Below are 21,816 nucleotides of genomic sequence, written 5' to 3' on the forward strand. Positions count from 1 at the left end.
GATGGTTGTGTCGCACCCCTTCGGCTATTATATATTGTACTACCTGCGGGTATTGAAGGGTGTGTTATTTACGACAGCTATGAACATTGTATACACTCTGAGTTATTAATGGAAAGCTTATTCTTGTATTCATGTTGTTATTGCATTGTTTATTTCTACATTACTTTTGTATTCCTTCTGTTTACCCAGTGAGGCAAACATTTGGCGCCGCTGCCTAGACGTACTCGGGAACGGAAGACGCGGATGGTGCACGGACACGATGGGCCTACCCGTTGGTGAGATAAACCCAGAGGCCGACTACACGCAAACAGAGCTCTACAACAGAGAAGACACTGCGACGAGGGAATTTTCAATTCTGCTCCAGGTAGCCATCGAGACCTACGTCCGACGAGAGGCCACGGAGGCGAAAATCCCACCAAGTGCCATGTGGACAGCGTTGGAGGTTAGCCCAACAGTAAAGCGGTTGATGAACCACCTTCCTCGGTTGCTTGCACAGGCATCGCTGGCACAACAAGGTCGCCTGGAGGAGATTGCCCAGGAAGAGCAACGCCAACAAATCCTTCAACAGTACAAAGAAAGCAGCCATTAGGAAGCGGAGCGGGATGGCACGAGGCCAGGAAGGAATTGAACCCTGAATCCCATAGGGACAAAGGAACATTTTATATTTAAATAAAGGTGTCACAATATTGACACGAGTTGTATTGACGAAATGAATTAATAAAGGTGCGTTCTGGTTTTTGTGTTGTGAATTATGGAAATGTATGGGAATTAATGCCCAACCTATTAAATAAAGATAGAAATAAGAAAGTAGAAACGGACGAGTGGGACGCCGCGCAGAGGGCCTTGATTCTGGAACAGCAAGTAGAACGTAGACAGAGGTTGAGGCAACTTGTCGAGGGACGACCTGTCGAAGGGTGGCCTGAAGGGAACCAAGGAGGTGTCACGGAGGGTGCAGAAGCCGAGGGAAATTTCTACGCGTCGCCAGAACACCGTAGGGTGAGGAGCCACGAAGAGTTTCTGGAGGAGACAAGGTTATGGAGGAATCTAGTCGAAGAGACTCGGGATCAGTTTAGAAACTTATCCCTTACGCCACGAAGTGAGGATCACCAGAGGGAGCCAGGAGTGGGTGCGAGGGAGAACGGAGGGGAGGACAACTGTATGGTTGCAGGTGCCACACACAGCAGGCAAAGCACCATACCTCCAGTCACCCACGCAGGACACACCACCGGCGCCGGAGGGAGCGGCGGACAGACGCAGCCACAGCCACCTCCAGGAAGACGACCCCCATCGATGGCGGGCAAACAAAAGTTGCCTAAATTCAATGGAGATGGCAACGATGACCTCGTATGGCACTGTCGTACATGTGAGACAATATGGTTAGCCAACGAGGTAGTTGACAAAGCGGATTGGGTGGTGCAGTTCCCTGCCACCTTGAGAGGAGTAGCCATTGATTGGTACTCTGATGTGGATAAAACAAAGGTGGGAACATGGGACGACCTACAGAAAGCTTTCGAGACGGAGTTTCGACTCCTTCGAGATGATAATGAGATCGTGGCGGAGATATTAAGCACAAAGCAGGGAAAGCATGAGACAGTGCGAACATACAGCCGACGGTTAAAGGAGTTACTGGGGAAGATGGAGAACCAACTGGCTGATGGACTAAAGAAGAGATGGTTCGTGGAAGGGTTGCGGTCATCCCTGCGGAGAAAGATGAAAATTGTACTGCCCACTTCATACGATGACGCATACAACCGCGCGATGGACTTGGAAAGTGAAGACAAAACATCGCGGAAGAAAAAGGACAAGTCCTCTGCTGAAGAGGAGTCCTGGGGAGAAAGCAGCAGTGACGAATCATCAAGTAAGAAGGTGCAAGCTCTTCAAAAGGATATGCATCGTATGTTGAGGGAATTTAAGAACATGAAAGGAAGCACGAGCAAAAATGAAGACATGTGGTGCACTGATTGTAAGGAAGAAGGTCACACAAAAGGCACCTGCCCGAAGAAGGCATTCTGTGAAATTTTCCAGATGTTGGGACACGACGTCAAAGAATGCCCCTATAACATGAAAACAAAAGGGAACCAGGTATTCTTCATGCAAGAGCAACCCTCACTGTCAGCGGGCTCCGCCCAGCCGCAAGCCGATGCCCCTGCATCATCCGGTGGTTACAGAGGTAACCAAAGAGGAGGGAGAGGCAACAATAACAACAACAACAATCGGAGCAAAATGCAGTATGACGTTAAGGGGCGGCCAATAATTCAATGTCGGGCTTGCAACCAATGGGGGCACTTCGCTCGGGAGTGCTAGAATACTGAACCCCCCCAGAGCCTGTGTAGATGGTGCGGCTCCGGTGATCACGATGACACAAAATGCCCTAAACACGGGGTGAATCTCCTCAATATTGAGAAGACGGGCGAAGTATTGGCGATCACTCGCGTGCAGGCGAAGAAGGCAACGTGTCCCGACCCCTACACAGAGAAGGAGAGACTGCGGGAGGCGAAGGCCGACGTTGAACGGGAAATGGCGGCAGAAGGACGGAAGAACACGGAGACGATGAGTCCCTTAACTCGCCTAAAAGCGGAAAAGAATATTATTGGGCAAGCCTTGCAGATGGAGGTACCGATAAAGGTAAAAGACCTTCTAGACTCCATGCCACATTTGAGGACTACCATCCTCAGCAATGTGCTAAGCACCACACACGTACCTTCGAGTGCACCACAGGTGGAGGTTCCCGTCAGCCCTTCGACTGACCCGATGTTACTAACCTTGAACAGTGGTAGACACCCAGCTGTGGTAGAAATGGGCATCCTTGGAACCGTTCTAAAGGACACCATTGTGGACGGAGGTGCTGGGGTGAATGTACTACCAAAAGAGACATGGAAGAGGCTGGGGAAACCCACCCTGTGGCCATCCACATTTAATCTGGTAGGAGCCGATCAAAAATGCATCAAGCCACTCGACATATTGATGGCCCAATAGGTGACAATTGGTACGCAGCCCTTCCTGTTAGATTTTGTAGTTATTCCCTTGAAAAAGAAAGGCTATGATGCCATCCTGGGGAGAGTGTGGTTGATCATCGCGAGGGTGAACCACAACTGGAAGAAAAATACACTTTCCATGGAGAAGGGAGGGCGGAAATATACCATTGACCTACGGACCCAAGATGTTGGCGAAGAGCTCGCCTCTTCCGACTCAGACTCAGAGGACTCTTATAAAGGGGAAGGGGGTCCCGACGAAAGTAAGGGAAAGAACGCAATGGAGCCGAACAATGAAGGGGTGCTCGAATTGGAGGGATGTTCTGAAGATGAGGTGTGCTCACTCAACGGGCTCTTCCATTGGCAAATGGAGGACTACAAAGTTTTTCACTGCAACATGTTGCAGATAGAGGAGCCCGCCGAGCCGAAGGTCTGCCCTCCGGAATACAGATAATATAAGGAGGGGGAAGCCCGAGTGGACGAGGCACCCGCACATCCGTTCGAGAAAGACAAGCCAATTCAATTTGAAGAGTCCAAGCTAAAGGCAACAAACCTGGGAAAGGAGGAGGACCCACGGAATATATTAGTCAGGGATGACTGGGATCCTGTGCTGAAGACATCGGCCTTCAAAATATTCCTGGAGTTCAAAGACGTCTTCGCATGGACGTACAAATACTTGAAGGGGGTACCTCTCGAATTGTGCGTGCACCGCATCCTGTTGGTACCCGGAGCCCGCTCTGTACGAAAGAGATCGTACAGGATGAACCGCAACTATGCAGCGCGGGTGAACGATGAGATAGAAAAAATGCTGGAGGCCGGTATCATTTTTAAAGTACAGACAAGCGAATGGGTGTCGCCCATAGTCATTTCACTAAAGAAGGAGGCTAACCAAATAAGGATTTGTGTGGACTTTCGGTGTCTCAACGCAGTTATGATTAAAGACCCCTTCCCAATCCCGTTTACAGACAGCATACTGGAGGAGGTGGCCGGCCATGAGATGTACTCGTTTTTGGATGGATTTTTCGGATATAACCAGATCTCAATCGCCGAGGAAGATACACTAAAGACCACCCTTGTGGTCGAAGATGGTGTCTATGCATACAACCAGATGCCATTCGGCCTATGCAATGCACCTGCAACATTCCAATGAATTATACTACACATATTCGACAAGATATCGGTAGGGAATTTTAAAGCCTTCCTCGACGACTGGTCCATCTATAGCGGACAAGATACGCATTTGGTAGCCCTCAGAGAGTGCCTGGAGAGATGTCGAAGGGCAAGGCTGGCCCTTAATCCAAAAAAATGTCGATTTATGGTACCACAAGGCAAATTGCTTGGGCACATTGTATGCAAAGCAGGTCTGAAGACGGACCCAGACAAAATACGGGTAATATTGGAGATGGAGCCTCCTACGGATGTCACCGGGGTAAAGTCCTTCCTGGGCCATATCGGCTATTACAGGAGGTTCATTAAAAACTTTGCACAAATATCCCACCCCTTGGACAAGCTTACTCGCAATGGTGAGCCGTACACCTGGGGGACCCCAGAGAGGGAAGCATTTGAGGAATTGAAGACGAGGTTGGTAGCTGCTCCCATCCTCGCTTACTCCAACTGGGACAGGGAGTTCCATGTCCATGTGGACGCTTCAAACTTTGCGGTCGGTGCCACACTGGCCCAAGTGGGAGATCACAGGTTCGATCATCCCGTCTATTTTGCCAGTAGACTGTTATCCAAAGCAGAGAAAAATTACAACACAACAGAACGGGAGGCATTGGGGATGATCTATGCGGTACAAAAATTCAGACACTATTTGTTGGCGACACCGTTCACATTCTACGTGGACCATCAAGCCCTCATGTACTTGGTCAACAAGCCGATAATTCAGGGAAGGATTAGTCGATGGCTACTCTTGCTGCAAGAGTTTACGTTCACAATAATTGTACGGCCAGGCAAAAGCCATGTCATTGCTGACCAATTGTCCCGGATCAGGTCCGGAGAGCCGCCAGAAGGGATAAATGACGACTTTCCAGACACCCACCTATTCAAGATCGCAGTACTACCACCATGGTATACTGCCATTGAGGAATATCTCTCCACCTCTGTGTTCCCCCAAGGCATGCCGCCAGGAGAGTGAAGAAAGCTTGTGTTGAGAAGCCGCACATTCCAGCTGATTAATGGTTTATTGTATAAAATGGGGCCTGACGAGGTGTTACGTCGGTGTGTGATGGAGGAAGAGGTGCCAAGCATCTTGAGGGAAGCACACAAGGGGCCCGCAGGAGGCCATATGGGATCGGACACTACGGCAAGGAAGGTATTGCTAGTAGGCCTCTGGTGGCCCACATTGTATAATGATGCAAGAGAATGGGTAGTAGGTTGTGATACCTGCTAGAGAGCGGGGAGGCCGCTGAAAAGGGATTTCATGCCCCTCAACCCTTAGCATGCTCAAGAATTATTCGAATGCTGGGGGCTGGATTTTATCGGCCCGCTCAAGGTGAGCCGCGCTCAAAGGTGTCGCTACATTGTGGTAGCCACTGAGTATTTAACCAAGTGGGTTGAAGCGTGAGCCCTACCGGACAACTCGACCGTAAGTATAGCAAGATTCATCTACGAGCAAATTATTACGCGGTATGGGATCCCTATGCAGTTGACAAGCGACAGAGGCGGACATTTTGTGAACCACGTGATTAAACTCCTTACTACAGAATTCAAGATTTTCCATTCTCTATCTAGCCCCTATTACCTGCGAGCCAATGGGCAGGCCGAGGCTACCAACAAGATTATTGTAAGCGTGATATACAAGTCGTGCAGTGTCGAGGGAGAAGATTGGGAAGAAAAGTTACCTTCGGTCTTGTGGGCCTACCGTACAACCTATAAGGTGACCATAGGCCAGACTCCGTTCCAACTCATGTATGGGCAAGAAATTGTGGTGCCAGCGGAATTCATGGTGCCAAGCCTTCGAATTGCAGTAGAGAACAGACTCGGGGATATGGAGAGCCTGAGGGAGAGACTGTATGCTTTAAACAAGTTGGACGAAAAAAGAATGATGGCACAATGGGCTACAGAGGCAGCCCAACAAAGATGGAAGGTCTGGCACGACAAGCATCTTCGGCGAATGAAGTTTACTCCTAGGCAGTTAGTGTTGAAATTCAATGGGAGGAACGAAATCAAACCCGGAAAATTTAAAGTGCGATGGTTAGGGCCCTTCAAGGTACGTGAGCTCAATGCCAACGGGGCGATCAAGTTGTGGACGCTTGACGGGAAGGAGGTACCAGAGGCTGTCAATGGGTCAAAATTGAAACAGTACCATGAACGGGCGATCGATCCCGGACCCTTTAGAAGAAATAATTTAAAAAAAAACAAAAACCGTACGGTCGCATTAAAAAAAAAAAAAAAGGGACAATGCCACGATGGGCCCACCGGCGAGGGAGCCACCGTGCGGTGGCACCACCGGCGGTGGACACCACCGTGCAGTGAACACCATCGTGCGGTGGACACCACTGCCCACGCAAAAAGCAAAAACATAAAACCTCCGCCCACACGAGAAAGACAATACGCAGCCCACGCGAGAAAGAAAATACGTAGCCCACGCAAGAAGTAAACCACGCAGCCCACTCTGCCCAACAACGAAGGCATACACAGCCACGCCGGAGGAGGTAGTTAAGGTGGTTACGCAACGGTATGGCTGTAACCAAGAAATCAGGGCATGGAGTCGGCTGGGAAACGGAGTTGGAAAAAGCAGTTGCAGGCTACCTCCAGTAGCAGCCAGATGGATAGAAATAGCAGGGTTTTGTCGTCAGGCGTACGTGTTGCAGGCAGCACCATGGATGCCAACGCCAGTCAGAAGCAAAAGCAGAAAGCACCACAACCTACGATAAGTGGGAAAACTACATTAACACCTCAGAATATCACCTTTGAAGGCTTGAATGGGTCGGAATGCCGGAAATGGTGGCAGGACACTCCCGACAATGATTTGGTGAAGCAGAACCTTCGTAAGGCAGAAGTGGAGTGGGCTATTCGAATGCCCGTGTTTCCTATCCGCGAGTATGAGGGTGCCCTACGGTTCATGGTGGACACCTTCGACAGACACACGCACGAGTACTTTTGAGTACCTCGGTAGGGATGTCACCATATCCTTCAAAGCGGTGGACTTTACTAGAGTATTCGACATTCCAGGCAGACAGGGCAGGAAAATAGAGTTGAAGGCTAAGAAGATGAAGCGGGAGGAGAAGGAGTATTGGATTAAATTAATATCCAGGAACTTGACGACAGCAGAGCTGGACAATGTGGCTAATGCCACGAAAGGACGAGGAATCCGTAAGACCTTTGTTGCAGAGGGCCACTGGCGGTGCATTATGGATGTCATTAAGAGCAGGTTCACGGGATCCGGTAGAGCGTCGGACATCACCCTCCCTCAGATTATGCTCATGAACGGGTTGATGAACAACATTGTGTACGATTGGGCCGCGTTGCTAGCAGAGTGCATTTATGAGTTCTTGACGATGCAGCATCGCACGTTCTATATGCCCCACTATGCTATAGGGCTGTTCTTGGAGGCCACGCAGGAAGCAGTGCCGGAGGCAGAGTTGGAGGTACGGCCGCAAGGACCGTTGGTAGCGGGTGAGCCTCCTATCATGTATTGGAGGCACCTGGACATTGGGCACTCTTCCGCGAAGCAGAAACAGACTGTGGATACGGCCTCAGGGGAACCTGATAGTGGGAGGGAGACTTCTAGTAGTACAGAGGATTCAGAAGCGGAGGATGAGGATGATAGCAGCAGGGCGATGGAGGAGAGGGTCCTTTTTGCCCCACCCTTGCTACCGATGGGCACACCTGTGATGTCATTCTGGTTGGGAGGCACCTTTATTCCTGCACTTGGGCAGAGCCACACACCAGTTGCACTTGGCCCCATCTAGCAACAGGTAGCATCACCTCCGCCGGATCGAGCACCACCTTCGGGACCGGCCCCGACCACGGAGGCACTTACCGAAGACATGGCAGAGTCGCGTACAGAGGAGTCGCCGCATCGGGTAGTAGTCGATGAGGAGCAGAGGCTGAGGGAGGTGGTTGATACGGAGCCTCAAGTGCGATTGGATGTTGTTGGAACTGAGGCAGTGGTGACCGTTTTTTGCCTCTTTGCTGGAGGAGCCCATGGTTATGGCGACCCATTCCCCTGTCGTAGAGATGCGTACAGACCCATCGGTCGTGGCTATGGAGAGCTGGCTAACGCAGCGATTCTAGATGATATTGGTACAACCTGTGGGAGCTGCTGTATTCTCACCTTGTCACGAGACTCGAGCGGAGGTAATAGACTTGGACGATTCCTCTGGCGAGACATGTACTAGCAGTCGGAAACGAGGCAGGAGAGGTTGTCTTTGCGATACAAGAACAGGGGGATGCCACACCTCTAGTGGCGGAGGAGGTACCTTCATACCAGCAGGAGGCGACAGTATCGGTTTCGCGAGAGACCTCTGCATTACCCCTTGGCGCTCTTTCACAGATGCCACTTCCCTCACGGTCACAGCCTTTGGAGTAGGAGGGGGAGGACATTGAGGCCTATTTAGTTGACATGGTGACGAGGGGTAGACGAGTGGTGGCCACAGCCCAGATGCAAGCATTACAGCAGGTTGTGGTGGAGTTAGAGCGGGTCCTCCAGTTTATGCGGGTGGGCTGCCTGACAGCGTTTGCTACATGCTTTGAGTCTCAGGGATGGCCAACTACTTAGATGGATGAGATGCTACAGGCTTGGAGTGTACGGGAGCCCATTGTGGAGAATTAGGTGATGGCAGTCGTCTGAGAGATTGAGCAGGTCTACCGAGACGCCTACTATGCATTGAGGCGTACGCAGCAGGAGTCCGCGAGGCTGCTCGGGTCGAGTTGGAGAGGGATGTGGCCAATCAGCAGGCCTTGTGGGCAGCAGAGAGGGCCCAGTTGTTGGCACAGCTTGAAATGGCCCGAGCAGAGAAGGCCGAGGTGGAGACTCGCCTTTCTACGGAGCAGAGTGTGAGGAGCCTTGTACAACAGGAGTTGGATGCAGTGACTGCCGAGAGGAGCTTGTTGCAGGATCGATTGGTCTATATGATAGAGACAGCGGATACGAAAGAGGAGTTGCTGGAAGCCGTGCATATGGTAAAGATGGCTTTGGAAAAAGTGTTGGTGGTAGAGCGAGATGTGACTCCACGTACTCAGCAGGTTTATGAGCTTCGAGCCCGCTTGGTGGCCTAGGCACCGGCATCTTAGCCTTCTACTTCAGGGACGCTTCCCCAGCCCCCTCTTTAGTTTGTCTTGGATTTATATTTTGCATGGGTTGCATCGTCTCCATTTTTGTTGTTAGTCATCGGAGACGACTTCTTTTTTGGGGGAGATGATGTTGTCGGGAAATATGTATATCTTATGTGTTGGTAGTAATGTCATTTGTTAGTAGTTAGTTAGCCGACAGGTAGGTAGTTGGAGTTGCAACGGTTGTGTCACACCCCTTCGGCTGTTATATATTGTACTACCTGCGGGTATTGAAGGGTGTGTTATTTACGACAGCTATGAACATTGTATACACTCTGAGTTATTAATGGAAAGCTTATTCTTGTATTCATGCTGTTATTGCATTGTTTATTTCTGCATTACTTCTGTATTCCTTCTGTTTACCCAGTGAGGCAAACACCTCATAGGCTAATAATTGTTGATAGAGGGTCTTCTGAGGCAAGGGCTTGGTAAATGGGGGTTCTCGTCTTCTCTAGAATTCAATATATTCCAGTTTGGTCCTCGTTTGGTTCAGATTGGACTTCATTTGGGCTCAATTTCATATACTTACTATTTATAATAAGTCAGGAGACGATTGAGAGGGAACCTTTCTATTTTTAGTAAGTCAGTGGGTTGGACAGAGGATAAAATGGTCAACTCCCCGTTGCAGACAGAATAAAGAAATTATGATTATTATAGGAGATATTAATGTTTTAATGGCTCAAATGATAATGAAATAATTAAAAGTGATATTATAAAGTTATAACTTAACTTTATAATTTGAGGGTCAAGTCATCATTAAAGGGGGCCATTTATTGAATTAATCTATGAGGCGCCAAGACCAAGGTATTAATATTAAATATTAAAAGATGCAAATGTAATAACATTTAATTATTATTAAATGTGCTTTTGGAGGGAAATCGACTTCTTCATGAAGTTATATATATTCAGCCTTGGGAATTGAGCCATTAATTCTATGAGCATTTGATAACTTGACATTTATGATTTCTTGGCATTTGGAGAAGGCAAACCCAAGGGTTTTTGCTTTTCTGCAAATCGAGGCAGATCTTCTGAGGATCACTTTTGAGTTGGCTGTAACTAGCAGTCAAATTTGTGAATATTGGAGGTCATTTTTGGAATAAATTGGAGATGTCTCAAGGCTGCAATTAATCAATTTTGAGGACTGATATACTACAGCAAGGATGGCATACATAGAGGGCACAATTTCATCAAATATTGTGAAGTTTCATCAGCATCAAGGGTTGCAGCAATGTTACAGAGCATATCGATTTGTGCATCAGGTTCTTTATTGTTTATTTGCATTGTCATATCGATCTACGAGCTGTTGTTGTAAATGCACATTTTATCAGTCTTGTGAGGGCATTTAGATTGTGAGCCAAGAGTCTTGGCATTGAATATTGCATAGTTGAAATCATCATATGCATTGTGCATTCCAACTTGTATTTGGTTTAGCATAAAATGAAGGTAGTACAAGGTTGCATGCCATTTGTTTGTCAAAATGCTTAATTGCTGCATATTGGTTATCTTAAGATGCATGAAAACTGTTTGTTAAAATGTCCATTGACTGTAGATGCACATTTTACATGTAGAAGTCATGTGTGCATTCAAAAGACAAAAGGGATTGCATTTGCATTTTAGCTTTTGGCCTAGAAGTTTTAGTAATCAATTGCAAGCATGTAAACTTCATTTCAAACCATTCTAAGTAAGCAAAAGCAATCTGAAAACAAAAGACAGAAAGATAGAGGTTCCATGACAACTGTTTGACAATATTCCATGAGGTACAAATCAACAATTAGAGATCAGATTTAGCAAAACCAAGGAAATCTGCATAACATGTAGAGTTATCCTAGTTGTCTAAAACTGCATAACACGCAAGTTATTCAGTCTGAAAACTAGAACAACAGGTTATCAGACAATTGTTTGTTAATATTCCCTACACTTTCAGTCATACAATAGCAGGGGATATTACATCACCAACATGTTCTGTGTCCATGTATATAGAATTTTATTTTCATCTTGTTAGATCTGGATTTAGATTAATCCATTTTGGTCCAAATATATATGCAAAACAATGTTAATTATGTCAAAGATTTGCCCATCATAGGCAATGAGACTGACAATTCAATGGGTAAAGTCATGCTCGTTGACCGCTTTTGACATGAAAGAATGATGCTACTTTCATTATTGTCCAGGAATATAGTTTTGGTAGTAAAGTGATGTTTCATTTTACAGGTGAAGGCCAAAACAATTGTTGAAGAATTATTTTTTGAGTGATTGCAGACAGTTTTCTACTCATATAGATGTGGGTTTGAAAATATGAGTTAATGTCATTTATAAAGAGTCTGATGAATCACTCTTTTGGAATTTGGTGGCTAGTTTGTTTTATCTGAAAGTGACATGGTTTTGTCTTGGCACTTCTGTCAGCTGTATTTATAGTTTTGTGAATGAATATAATGTTGATAATGGCAGGTGACAAAACATATTGAGGTATGTGCAATGTACAACTCATTATGGAATTTGTTATGGCATCAGTGATGGGTTTTCAGTTTGTTGTTGCATTTATTTATGCTAATTGGAAAGTATTCATAGATGATAGAAAGTCAACAAGAGAAACTTTCATTTTGAGAAAAGGTGTTGTCTTGTAGACCAGCAAAAACAAGCAAATAATTGGTCTTTCTTCCATTGAAACAGAATAGAGAGCTGCTGTCTTTGAGGCCTGTGAAAAATATTTATTACATGATTATTTGCATGGCTCAAGAAAAAACATCATTTATTGTGATAATCAAAGTTGGCTTAAGATTTCAAAATCTTATATTCGAGACACATAGAAAGGATGCCAAATTAAGCTTTCATTTCATTCAACCACCAGTAAAGAGTAAAATTGAATTTTAATATCGTGCAACTCGAGCAAACAGCAAAGATCCTCATGGAGCATCCTGAACCTTTAAATTTATCATATTAGGGATAGGCTTTGCATAGTCTCTAATATGATCATTAAGGAAGAATATTAGACTATATGTGATGGTCATATTATACTCAGCTATATGTGAAGTTAGTTGAGTACCAGGATCTAATTGGTATTTAATGGTTACAAAGGAGTTTCAGATTTTAGTTGCTGAAGATTTGTAAAATGTAAGGCAGACCTAAAGATGGTAAACTAAGTATTGTGACCTCGTCTCTCTCAACTACTATCTAGTGTGTCGTTGATTTTTACAGTAGTGTCAAAAACATTATATTATTTTTGATAATTGACATTTTTCCAAGTCTAGATGGATTTTAATTATTTTGACATGTTTTCACGAGCAGCTACATTTCTGCTAGGTCGAGTTACAGTCTTTTAGCTATATTGATTTTTATGGAATGAAAATTATGAGACTCTCCTGCCTTCAAAACTCAGCATGTTTGTTAACATTGTATATCTCATGTTTTTGCTCTATTTTGCCTCACACACTTGATACCTTGATGCTTTTTGGGTTATTGGCTTGCACTATCCCAATCAAAAATCATGCTACAACTTTTATTTTTTTATTTTTGAGTTACTTTAGGTTGGGATTCTTCAAAGATCAATGCCTATCATGTCTTCTGAAATTCAAATCAATAATATGTAATGTTGTTTGGTACACTGGATTGAGCTTATGGTACCTTTTTTCTGCCTTACTATTTCTTCCTTTATAAGTGGTAAACTTGCAATTCTCCATTATAACTAATTTTTTACGGTACCTTTGTTCTGCATCACTATTTCTTCTTTTATAAGAGTTAACCTTGCAATTCTTCATTAAAAAATAAATCAAATAGGAATATCTTATTCTCAAAAAATCAAAAAGGGCAAGCCACATCATAAACTGAGTCATCACAATGGTGAATATATGGAAATGTTGTAACAGTGCATACGAATTTGAAAAATAAGTGCTCTTTAGGAACTTATCAGACCCCCAAAGTTTTACATTAATGACCATTTCTTGCAGAACCCTCGTGGTGTACAACCTTAATTTTGTTGGGATCCAATAGTATTCCTGTCTCAACAGATTTTAATATCATTCCTTGTGATAAGAGACTATATTTTGATCTCTTCATTGTATTATATGTGATGTGAATTACCTCACAATTCAACCTTTGAAAACATTTTTATACCCTATAGGTACTTTTGTTATATCATTGTTGGAACTGTTTTCAGTAATAGATGTTTTATTATCTGCTGTACAACCTTAGTTACCTTCTTTGGCACAAGTCTTAAAGATAACCTCTGATGATTCCAATAATTTGAAAGAAATTAGTAATTAGGGTTTTTATAATGTAGTTATTTGAAAACTTAGGAGCATTTCTGTCTTATTGTTTGCCATTTGAAATAGAAACAATCTTTCCACTAATCATGAGGCTTTAAATGATTCCAATGTTTTTGACAATGGTTATTTTATTTTCTTTGTGCAGTTAATTTTGATCAACGTTGCATTTTTTGGAACGGGCAATGTTGCAAGCATTGCAAGCTTTGAAATTTCATCAGTTTACCGGTTCATCACCATTTTCAATGTTTGTACATAACTAAATTCCATTTATGTCAAATTCAATTATTGTCAATTATTCTCTAGCTGACATCATTTGTATTGCTTGAATACAGCCATTTATTATGGCAGCACTGTTGCTCTTCAAATTATTTATCCCATTTATACTTGTCACGTAAGTAATTCTTCTGAGAATTGATTGTTTCTTATTGTTATCAACTAAGAATCAACAGATTGCATCATGACATGTTTAGATACCCAGGAATATAATAACCACTTTAGTAGGCACATATCAAATACAGGATTGTATTTTTATCCTAATGAAATTTCTAGGGCATATGTTTCTACCCACTCATCCCAGAACGAGTGTCAGCAGTTCCTTGTCATCTACTGTTCATTCCTCCTGGCGAAGCTACTTCTAAGATTTTGTGTGGACATGCACTGACTTTATTAAAAGGGAATACAAAAGCTTGCACAATTTCTTTGTTTGGGTTAGAAAATTAAAAGTCTCTTAAACAAATCTGTACAATTGACCTTTTTAATCATGAAATTTATATAGTTTATGGTGGCATTACAGTCACTTGCTGGTTGTATGCCAATATGAAATGTCTACATATAGTTTCCTTTGAAATGTTCATTGGGATGAGAGAATGGTGTTTGAATTTAGTGTCACAATTTGATTGAAGAAGCACTCTCGTTCCATTCTTCTTTCAATACCCAGTATATTCAAATAGCTTTTCTTATAGCTCTTATATTTAAATAAAAATGATTTTTCTAATTTAGTTTTATTGAATACAGGTGTGCATTCAGTGCAGTCACCAACCTTGTCAAGTTGCCAAGATTGGGCTGTTATTTTATGGTTCTCTTATTCTCTGATGTCATGACTATTCATTTCTTTTTCCTAGTAAGTCCTTTCTGAACATTATATCATTACCTGTTGCATGTCTTTTGTGTACAAAAACGCAATTTTGTTTTGAGGATTATAACTGGAGTTATTGTTTCATTTTAAAATATGTTTTTGTGTTGGTCTTTTGTTTTTTTAACTTGAGAAATGACATGACAAAGCTAGAGCCTTAATAATGACAGAAAAATGCATTAATGAAACATATAATTAAATCTGACAAATTTAATTTCCGAATCAACCCAAACACACTTCAGTTTTTGATTGATGGAATTTCTGTAGTGTGTTTAAGGAGTGCTTTTCACTGAAAACCCAATTCCAGGAGTGCTTGTCTTTTGTTCATATTTTTTAGAGATGTTTTACTTTTGCCACAGGGAACACATTATATTTTTGGCGAAATTGTAGCTTGGATATGTTCCATACTGAAGCATGGATGTCCTTTTTTCAGTATCTAAAATAAGTTACTTCAAAGAGGGTTCCTTTTGAATGTTAAAGCTTGTTGAAGGATCCATAGAAGGAAAGAAAGAAGCAACAATTATATTGATACCGTTCATTTCAATCAATCTAAAGGCCTAATTTCCATGTGAAGAAGGAAAGTATCTGTTATGTGAAAACACCTTCAAGAGTCCCTTATATATATTTAATGAAATGGAAAACAGACTCTGGTTTCTCAAAGAAAAAGTACTGATATGCAGATTTACAGAAGCCTATCCTGGGGAAAACTCTCAGACAGCGAGTTCATGAATTTTGGAGGCCATCTGGCTTTCTAACTACTAATGATACCTAAAGGAATCTTTATGGCTGTCTTAATCCATGCAGGAAAGCGATAATACATTCCAAGGAGGCCCATAGTTCATGAAGATATATGGGCTTTTCATGCAGGATTGATTGGTATTCATTTCCCTTGTGAATTTGCCAAGTACAGTAATGGTCTGAGTTAGACTTTCTCTCATCCTGACATGAAAGATCCCCAACCGGATTGTACTGAATTTTTTCTGATTTTTAATGCTGCTGATTGAAGGTTTAGGATAGATTTTTGAGGTTTTATGCTTGCGTTTTAATGCCAATGTTTGCATAGGGTTTTATTGTGAATAAATGTCAGGAAACAACATTTTGAACCATAAAATGCAGAAATATAATTGACTGGTAATTAAATTCAGAATTCTGATTTTGAGACAGTAATACAAACTTTCAGATTCAAGGAAACTAGTTCACCAAAGCAACAAAGTGCATACCACGCTTCCAACGCCTATCCTGGAGAGGGTTTATTGATGAATTTGGAAAAAGGAGTACAGTCTATGAACTCCGAGCTGTTGCAGGAGACCCCAATTAGTTTTATTTGATCCAAAAATAATTACCAAAAATAATTCCTGGAGATCTACTGAGTTCCACGCCTAGCTCCCAGGCTGGATTATTCCATCTACTAACAAATCAATAATCTGAATGAAGAATATGCTCCTATCGCCTTCTAAAATTATTAAAATATTGTTGTGAAGTGCTGCACATGAGATTTGCCTGAGAATTATGCCCTCAATTGGCTGGATCGAACAAGACTGGCACCCAGGTGACTGCAAAGTGGTATGGCTGCCTTGGAAGCGTGTATGGCCAGCTTAGGAATTGCAAATGCAGTCTTGTGAAGATCAGAACCCCTTCCAAATCTGCAATAAAATATGTAACTCGCTGAATTAAGTGTTCTTTGTAGCACCAATAGGAATTCTGAGTGAATTTCTCTTTCCTATGGATTGGGGTTTCGTCTAATACACTTGCCTTCAAGGAGTTTTCGTTCCTAGATGACTCAAAAGCTGCTGAAAATCACCTCCACATCTCAATTCTCCAACCTGTGATGTAAAAATGAAATCATAGATCCCAAAATGAATGCTCCTCTTGTTACTTTATAGCCCCTTAACCCTAAACGTACCTTTTAGGGTTCTCATGCCTTAATTAAAATGAAATTTATTTAATAATTATTCCCCTGGCAAGTTCACCCAACTTGAGGCTCTAATTTGTCATCGAGGTTGGCCACTTTTTAAAAACAACTTATGCCTAGGGGGGTGTGCCATGGGGTTGTTTTTATGTTTTATTATTATTTTATAACTTGACCCCCCTAAAGTCACTTTAATTAACTTTTTTCTATTTTTAGAAAAGGTAACTATATTAAAATAGCATTGTATTCTCAAATGATAACACTTCCTAGCGCCCAAGAGTCAAGTATAGAACCCCACGTGCCAGCACTATCATCTTCTATTCACTGAATTCACCTGTGGAGATGGATAACAGGTGAATCTCTGTAACTGAGTGATCAACTAGGAAAGAGGGGACATTATAGTCCTCCCTTCCCAAGATTGCTTGCCCTCAAGCAACTACAAAGTTGGATGCTGAAGTACCATCTCTCCTTGCCATGTGGCATCCTTTATAGGCAAGTTCTTCCCGCGTACCATATATTCCCCGATCACTCTACTCCTCAACCTCCTCTCTCTCATATCAAGAATCTCTACATGAATCAAAATCAACCTACCCTCCTCATCCAATGGAGGCAAATCAGGTGATGGAGTCACATGTTGTCCCAAGGCCATCTTCAAGCAAGACACACAAAAAACATTATGTATCTTACTCTCTAAAGGTAACTCAAGCTCATATGCTACCTCACCAATCCTCCTTAAAACTTTGTATGGGCCATAAAACCGAGGCTTGATTTTCTTAGCCTCACTCCTCTTGAGGTTACTCTGCCTGTAGGGTTGTAGACGCAAGAATACCATATCACCAACCTCAAAAGTCCTCTCTATACGATGTCGATCTGCATACATGTTTTGCTGGTTTTGTGCTTGTTTTATGTTATCTTTAAGTGCCTTAAGGATATCTTGACTGTCCTAGAGTCAATCCGAGCTCTAGGCGCTTTGCTGTCACCCAGTGCTAAATCAACAAATGATAAGTCATCTTAACCATATAAGGCTCGGAAGGGAGTCATACCAATAGACATGTGGTGCATAGTATTATAACAATACTTGCCCAAATACAACCAACACACCCATGCTCTCTGCTGACCCGAAACGTAGTAATGCAAATATCCCTCAACCTAGTTGTTGACTATCTCTATCTGACCATCCGTCTGAGGGTGGTAATTGGTGTTGGGGATCAATTCTGTACCTACGAGACAAAATAGCTCTTGCCAAAATATACTCATGAATTTGCTATCCTTGTCACTGATAATGGTCCTAGGTAGCCCATGGAGTCTAAACACTTCACGGAAGAATAACTCTACTACCTATGAGACTGTGTAGTCGACTGCAACAGGAAGGAAGTGCGCAAATTTTGTCAATCTGTCCACAACCACAAAGATGCAATCCTTCCCTTGGACCCTTGGAAGCTTTGTAATAAAGTCCATTGAAAGACCCTCCCACTTCTTCTCTGGAAGAGGCAATGGCTGTAGAAGACCAACTGGGAAAGTATGCTCTGCCTTTTTCTGCTAACAAGTCACACACTCTCGAACATAGCGCAAGACATCATCCTTGAGACCCTTCCAGGAGAATCTCTCTCGTACTTGTATGTATGTCTTGAAGTATCCTAGATGTCTTGCCAATGGTGTGTCATGGATGGCGTGTAGAATCTTATCCTTCAATTCTGATCTAGGGACTAAATAGATTTTGTTCTTATCATCAATCACAATGTACTTGTCATCCTAAATTTGTCCATCCATAATCTCACAAGCAAACTGATTTTGGGAATACTCAACTAAAGCTGAGACTTCCAATCAGCTGAAATCTCACTCATGGAACATAGGGCAGCAACTAAAGGCCTCCTAGAAAGTGCATCAGCAACAACATTCTTCTTCCCCTTGACAAACTCAATGTCAAAATTATATGCTTGTATTTTACTGATCCACTTCTGTTGGCCCTCATTAAGTTCTTTTTGTTCCAAGAAGTATTTCAGACTATTGTGGTCGGTCCTGATCACAAACTTTCCACCCACTAAATACTACCGAAACTTCGCCAAAGCATGCATAATGGCGAGCATCTCCTTATCATAGGTGGAGTATAGTCTCTCATTATCCCTCAATTTCTTGCTCTCATAGGCAATGGGGTGGCGTTTTGCATAAGGACCGCACCTATGCCCTGTCCTGATGCATCACACTCTAGAACAAAGGGCTGAGAGAAGTCTGGAAGAGATAAAATTGGATATGTGCTCATAACCTACTTGAGCCTGTCAAATACACATTGTCCCTCATCTATCCATCTAAAGGCACCCTTTTGTGTAAGCTTTGTCAGAGAAGTTGCAAGTTGTTAATACCCCTTCACAAACCTCCTGTAATATGCACATAAGCCTAGGAAACCTCGCAACATTGAGATATTCCTAGGTGGTGGCCAGTAAAGTATCACCTGTATCTTCTCTTGATGGACCTTCACTCCATCAACACAAATCACATGCCCCAGGTATAATATCTTTGTGAGTCCAAACTCGCATTTAGACATCTTGGCAAACAAAGATTGTGCCTCCATAATACCAAGTACCTCGTCCAAATGCCTCAGGTGCTCCTCCTAAGTCTTGCTGTATACTGGAATGTCATCAAAGAACACCAACACAAACTTACGCAACTGCTTATTGAACACATGATTCATGCATGACTGAAATGTAGCAGGTGCGTTAGTGAGACCAAATGACATCACTAAGAACTCATAGTGCTCTTAGTGACATCTAAATGTTGACTTATGTTTATCCTCATCACGGACACTTATTTGATGATATCCTAATCGAAGGTCAATCTTTAAAAAATACACTGCACCGTGAAGCTCATCAAGTAACTCATCTATGCATGGAATCGGATATCTCTTCTTAATTGTTTTCTTATTGAATGCACAATAGTCAATGCACATACACATAGTACCATCCTGAGTCACCGCATTCGCCGAATTTTCGGCTTCAGATTCGGAATTCGGCGAGCTTTTAAAAATAAAAAAATATTTGTTAAAATTCACCTCAAGTTCATATGGCGAGAAAAGGCAAGTCTTAAAATATTTTTCAAAACGTTTTTTCTAGACTTGCGAAATTGCTGCTCGCCTTCATGGCAAGCGGAGTGAAAGCAAGCAAGAAAGGTGAAGTTGAGTCCATTTCGGGCCACCAAACCCTACATTCGCCCACTCCTCAGTGTCGAAGGCTCTACTGAAGACTATTAAAGAATGGAGTGTCGATGTGAAGACAAGTGTGCCGCTGTGGAGTTCTTCGTTGAAGATGTGCCACTGTGGAGTTCTTTGTTGAAGATGTGCCGTTGTGGAGTTATTTGCTGAAGATTGAGCGCCCGTTAGAGTCTTCGGTGGTTTTAGTTTTTAGGTTTTATAGATTTTAAATATTTTGCTCAAATGATTTTTAGTCTTGAAAAATGATTTTAGTTTTTAGGCTTTATATTTTGACTTTCGTTTTTTTAAGTTTATTTTTTCATATGAAATTTATTTTATTTTAATGTTCTTAATATTAAACGTATTATTATTTTATAATTTTATTTATATTAAATTTTTATTAAAATATTAATATGTAACATATTGAAATTTATTATTATGTTATACTTTCTATTTATACTATTTTTTATTCATATTATATAATTGTGACATCTTTTTATGATAATTTCAAATCTATATTGTAATGTGAAATTATTTTGATAATTTAATAAATATATTATTTATATTTAAAAAAATTAATTAATATAAGTTGAATTTAATGTTGAATTTTTTTTCGAATTTTCCGCCCTTGCCAAATTTCATCCGAACTTCATAGTTGCTGAACTTGAACTTGAATTCGAACCTAGTGACTTAGGTACCTGTTGTGACGTTTTCACACATCGCCCCATTGCAAATGGGGACCCATGTTTTTTGCTTTTTAGGGTTTGTTTTCTAGGTCTTTTAGGGTTTTGTTAGTTAGCCTTTGCATTTTGAGTGCTGTCGGGGAGATCAATAGGATAGCAAGTCCGGCTTGAGTGAAGTCCTGATCCTGAAATTTGGCTAAGTCTGGAATGTCCTGATCCTGAAATTTGGCTAAAGTCTGAATGTCCTGATCCTGAAATTTGGCTAAGTCTGGAATGTCCTGATCCTGAAATTTGACTAAGTCTGGAAACTGAAAAACCTCAAAAAACTAGATTTTGCAATGTTATATTCCATGAAAATTATCCTGATAGAGAGTTCGAAAAGTCAAATTTCGCTCCTGTCCTTCACTGAGGATCCAGAGCAAAAAGCGCTCGTGTCCCCCTCCAAGGGTCCAAGGCGAATCGCTCATGTCCCTCACCAAGGGTCCAGAGCGAAAAAGCTTAGTGGAGTCATTCCTGACCTTGTTTGGACAAATTGAGACATCAAAGGCATGATGGAGGACAAAATGAACGTGATAGAGCATCCAGACTTGATTAAGGACGATGAAATGATGAAGTATTTGTCTAGAAAGGTAAATTCGCTCCTGTCCCTCACCAAGGGACCAGAGCGATTTTATTCATATACACATTTTTAGACCTTGTTTGGACTCGAACTTTTATTCATGGCGTGTAAAGAGATGATATTTTCCTCAGCGAAGGAAATTTGAAGTGAAAAGTAAAAAGATTTGGCCCTGAGAGCAAAAATCGCTCCTGTCCCTCACTGAAGGACCGGAGCTTGAATTCCAATTTCACATTATCCTTGCAAGATTTAAGTGGTTTCGCGATTTGAGGAGGTCAAGGGAAGTATGTTTTGCTCGTTGAATATAACTTAAGTACGCCACAATGAAGAAAATCGGCCTAAGTAACAAGTTCACCCCTGTCCCTCTCCAAGGGACCAAGGTGACTGGCTAGGGCGCTCCTGTCCCTCTCCAAGGGACCAGAGCGATTTTCCCTCAAGACAAGATTCGGGCAAGAGAAAAACAAGTTTTACGTTTGAGGTGGGTGAAGGAAGACGCAATCGATCCGTTGAAGATAATTTTCAAAGCTAGCAAAGGACGAATTGGCTTGTAATTGCAAAAGTGCTCCCGTCCCTCACTGAAGGACCGGAGCTTGAATTTCAAATTTGCACTGTTCTTGCAAGATCAAGACAATTTTATGATTTGAAGAGACCAAGGAAAACATGATTTATCCATTGAATATAATTTGGAAGGCTAACAAAGGACGGATAAGCTTGGATTTGCAAAATAGCTCCTGTCCCTCACCAAGGGACCAGGGCGAAAATGCTTTAAAGTGCACTCA

The 21,816-nt window shown here is 42.5% G+C and overlaps 1 protein-coding gene across 3 annotated transcripts in view; it reads left to right on the plus strand.

Annotated features, from left to right (window-relative positions):
• Nucleotides 1-21,816, plus strand: part of LOC131030393 (GPI ethanolamine phosphate transferase 1) — a 246,115-nt gene that overhangs the window by 212,749 nt on the left and 11,550 nt on the right. For all 3 annotated transcript variants that reach the window (XM_057961198.2, XM_057961200.2, XM_057961197.2), the window contains exons 15-17: nucleotides 13,659-13,757; nucleotides 13,846-13,904; nucleotides 14,528-14,633. In XM_057961198.2, the coding sequence (XP_057817181.2) occupies nucleotides 13,659-13,757; nucleotides 13,846-13,904; nucleotides 14,528-14,633 (264 nt within the window). The remainder of the gene's footprint in view (nucleotides 1-13,658; nucleotides 13,758-13,845; nucleotides 13,905-14,527; nucleotides 14,634-21,816) is intronic.

This window comes from Cryptomeria japonica, chromosome 7 (genome assembly GCF_030272615.1).
Source record: "Cryptomeria japonica chromosome 7, Sugi_1.0, whole genome shotgun sequence".
NCBI lineage: Eukaryota > Viridiplantae > Streptophyta > Pinopsida > Cupressales > Cupressaceae > Cryptomeria > Cryptomeria japonica.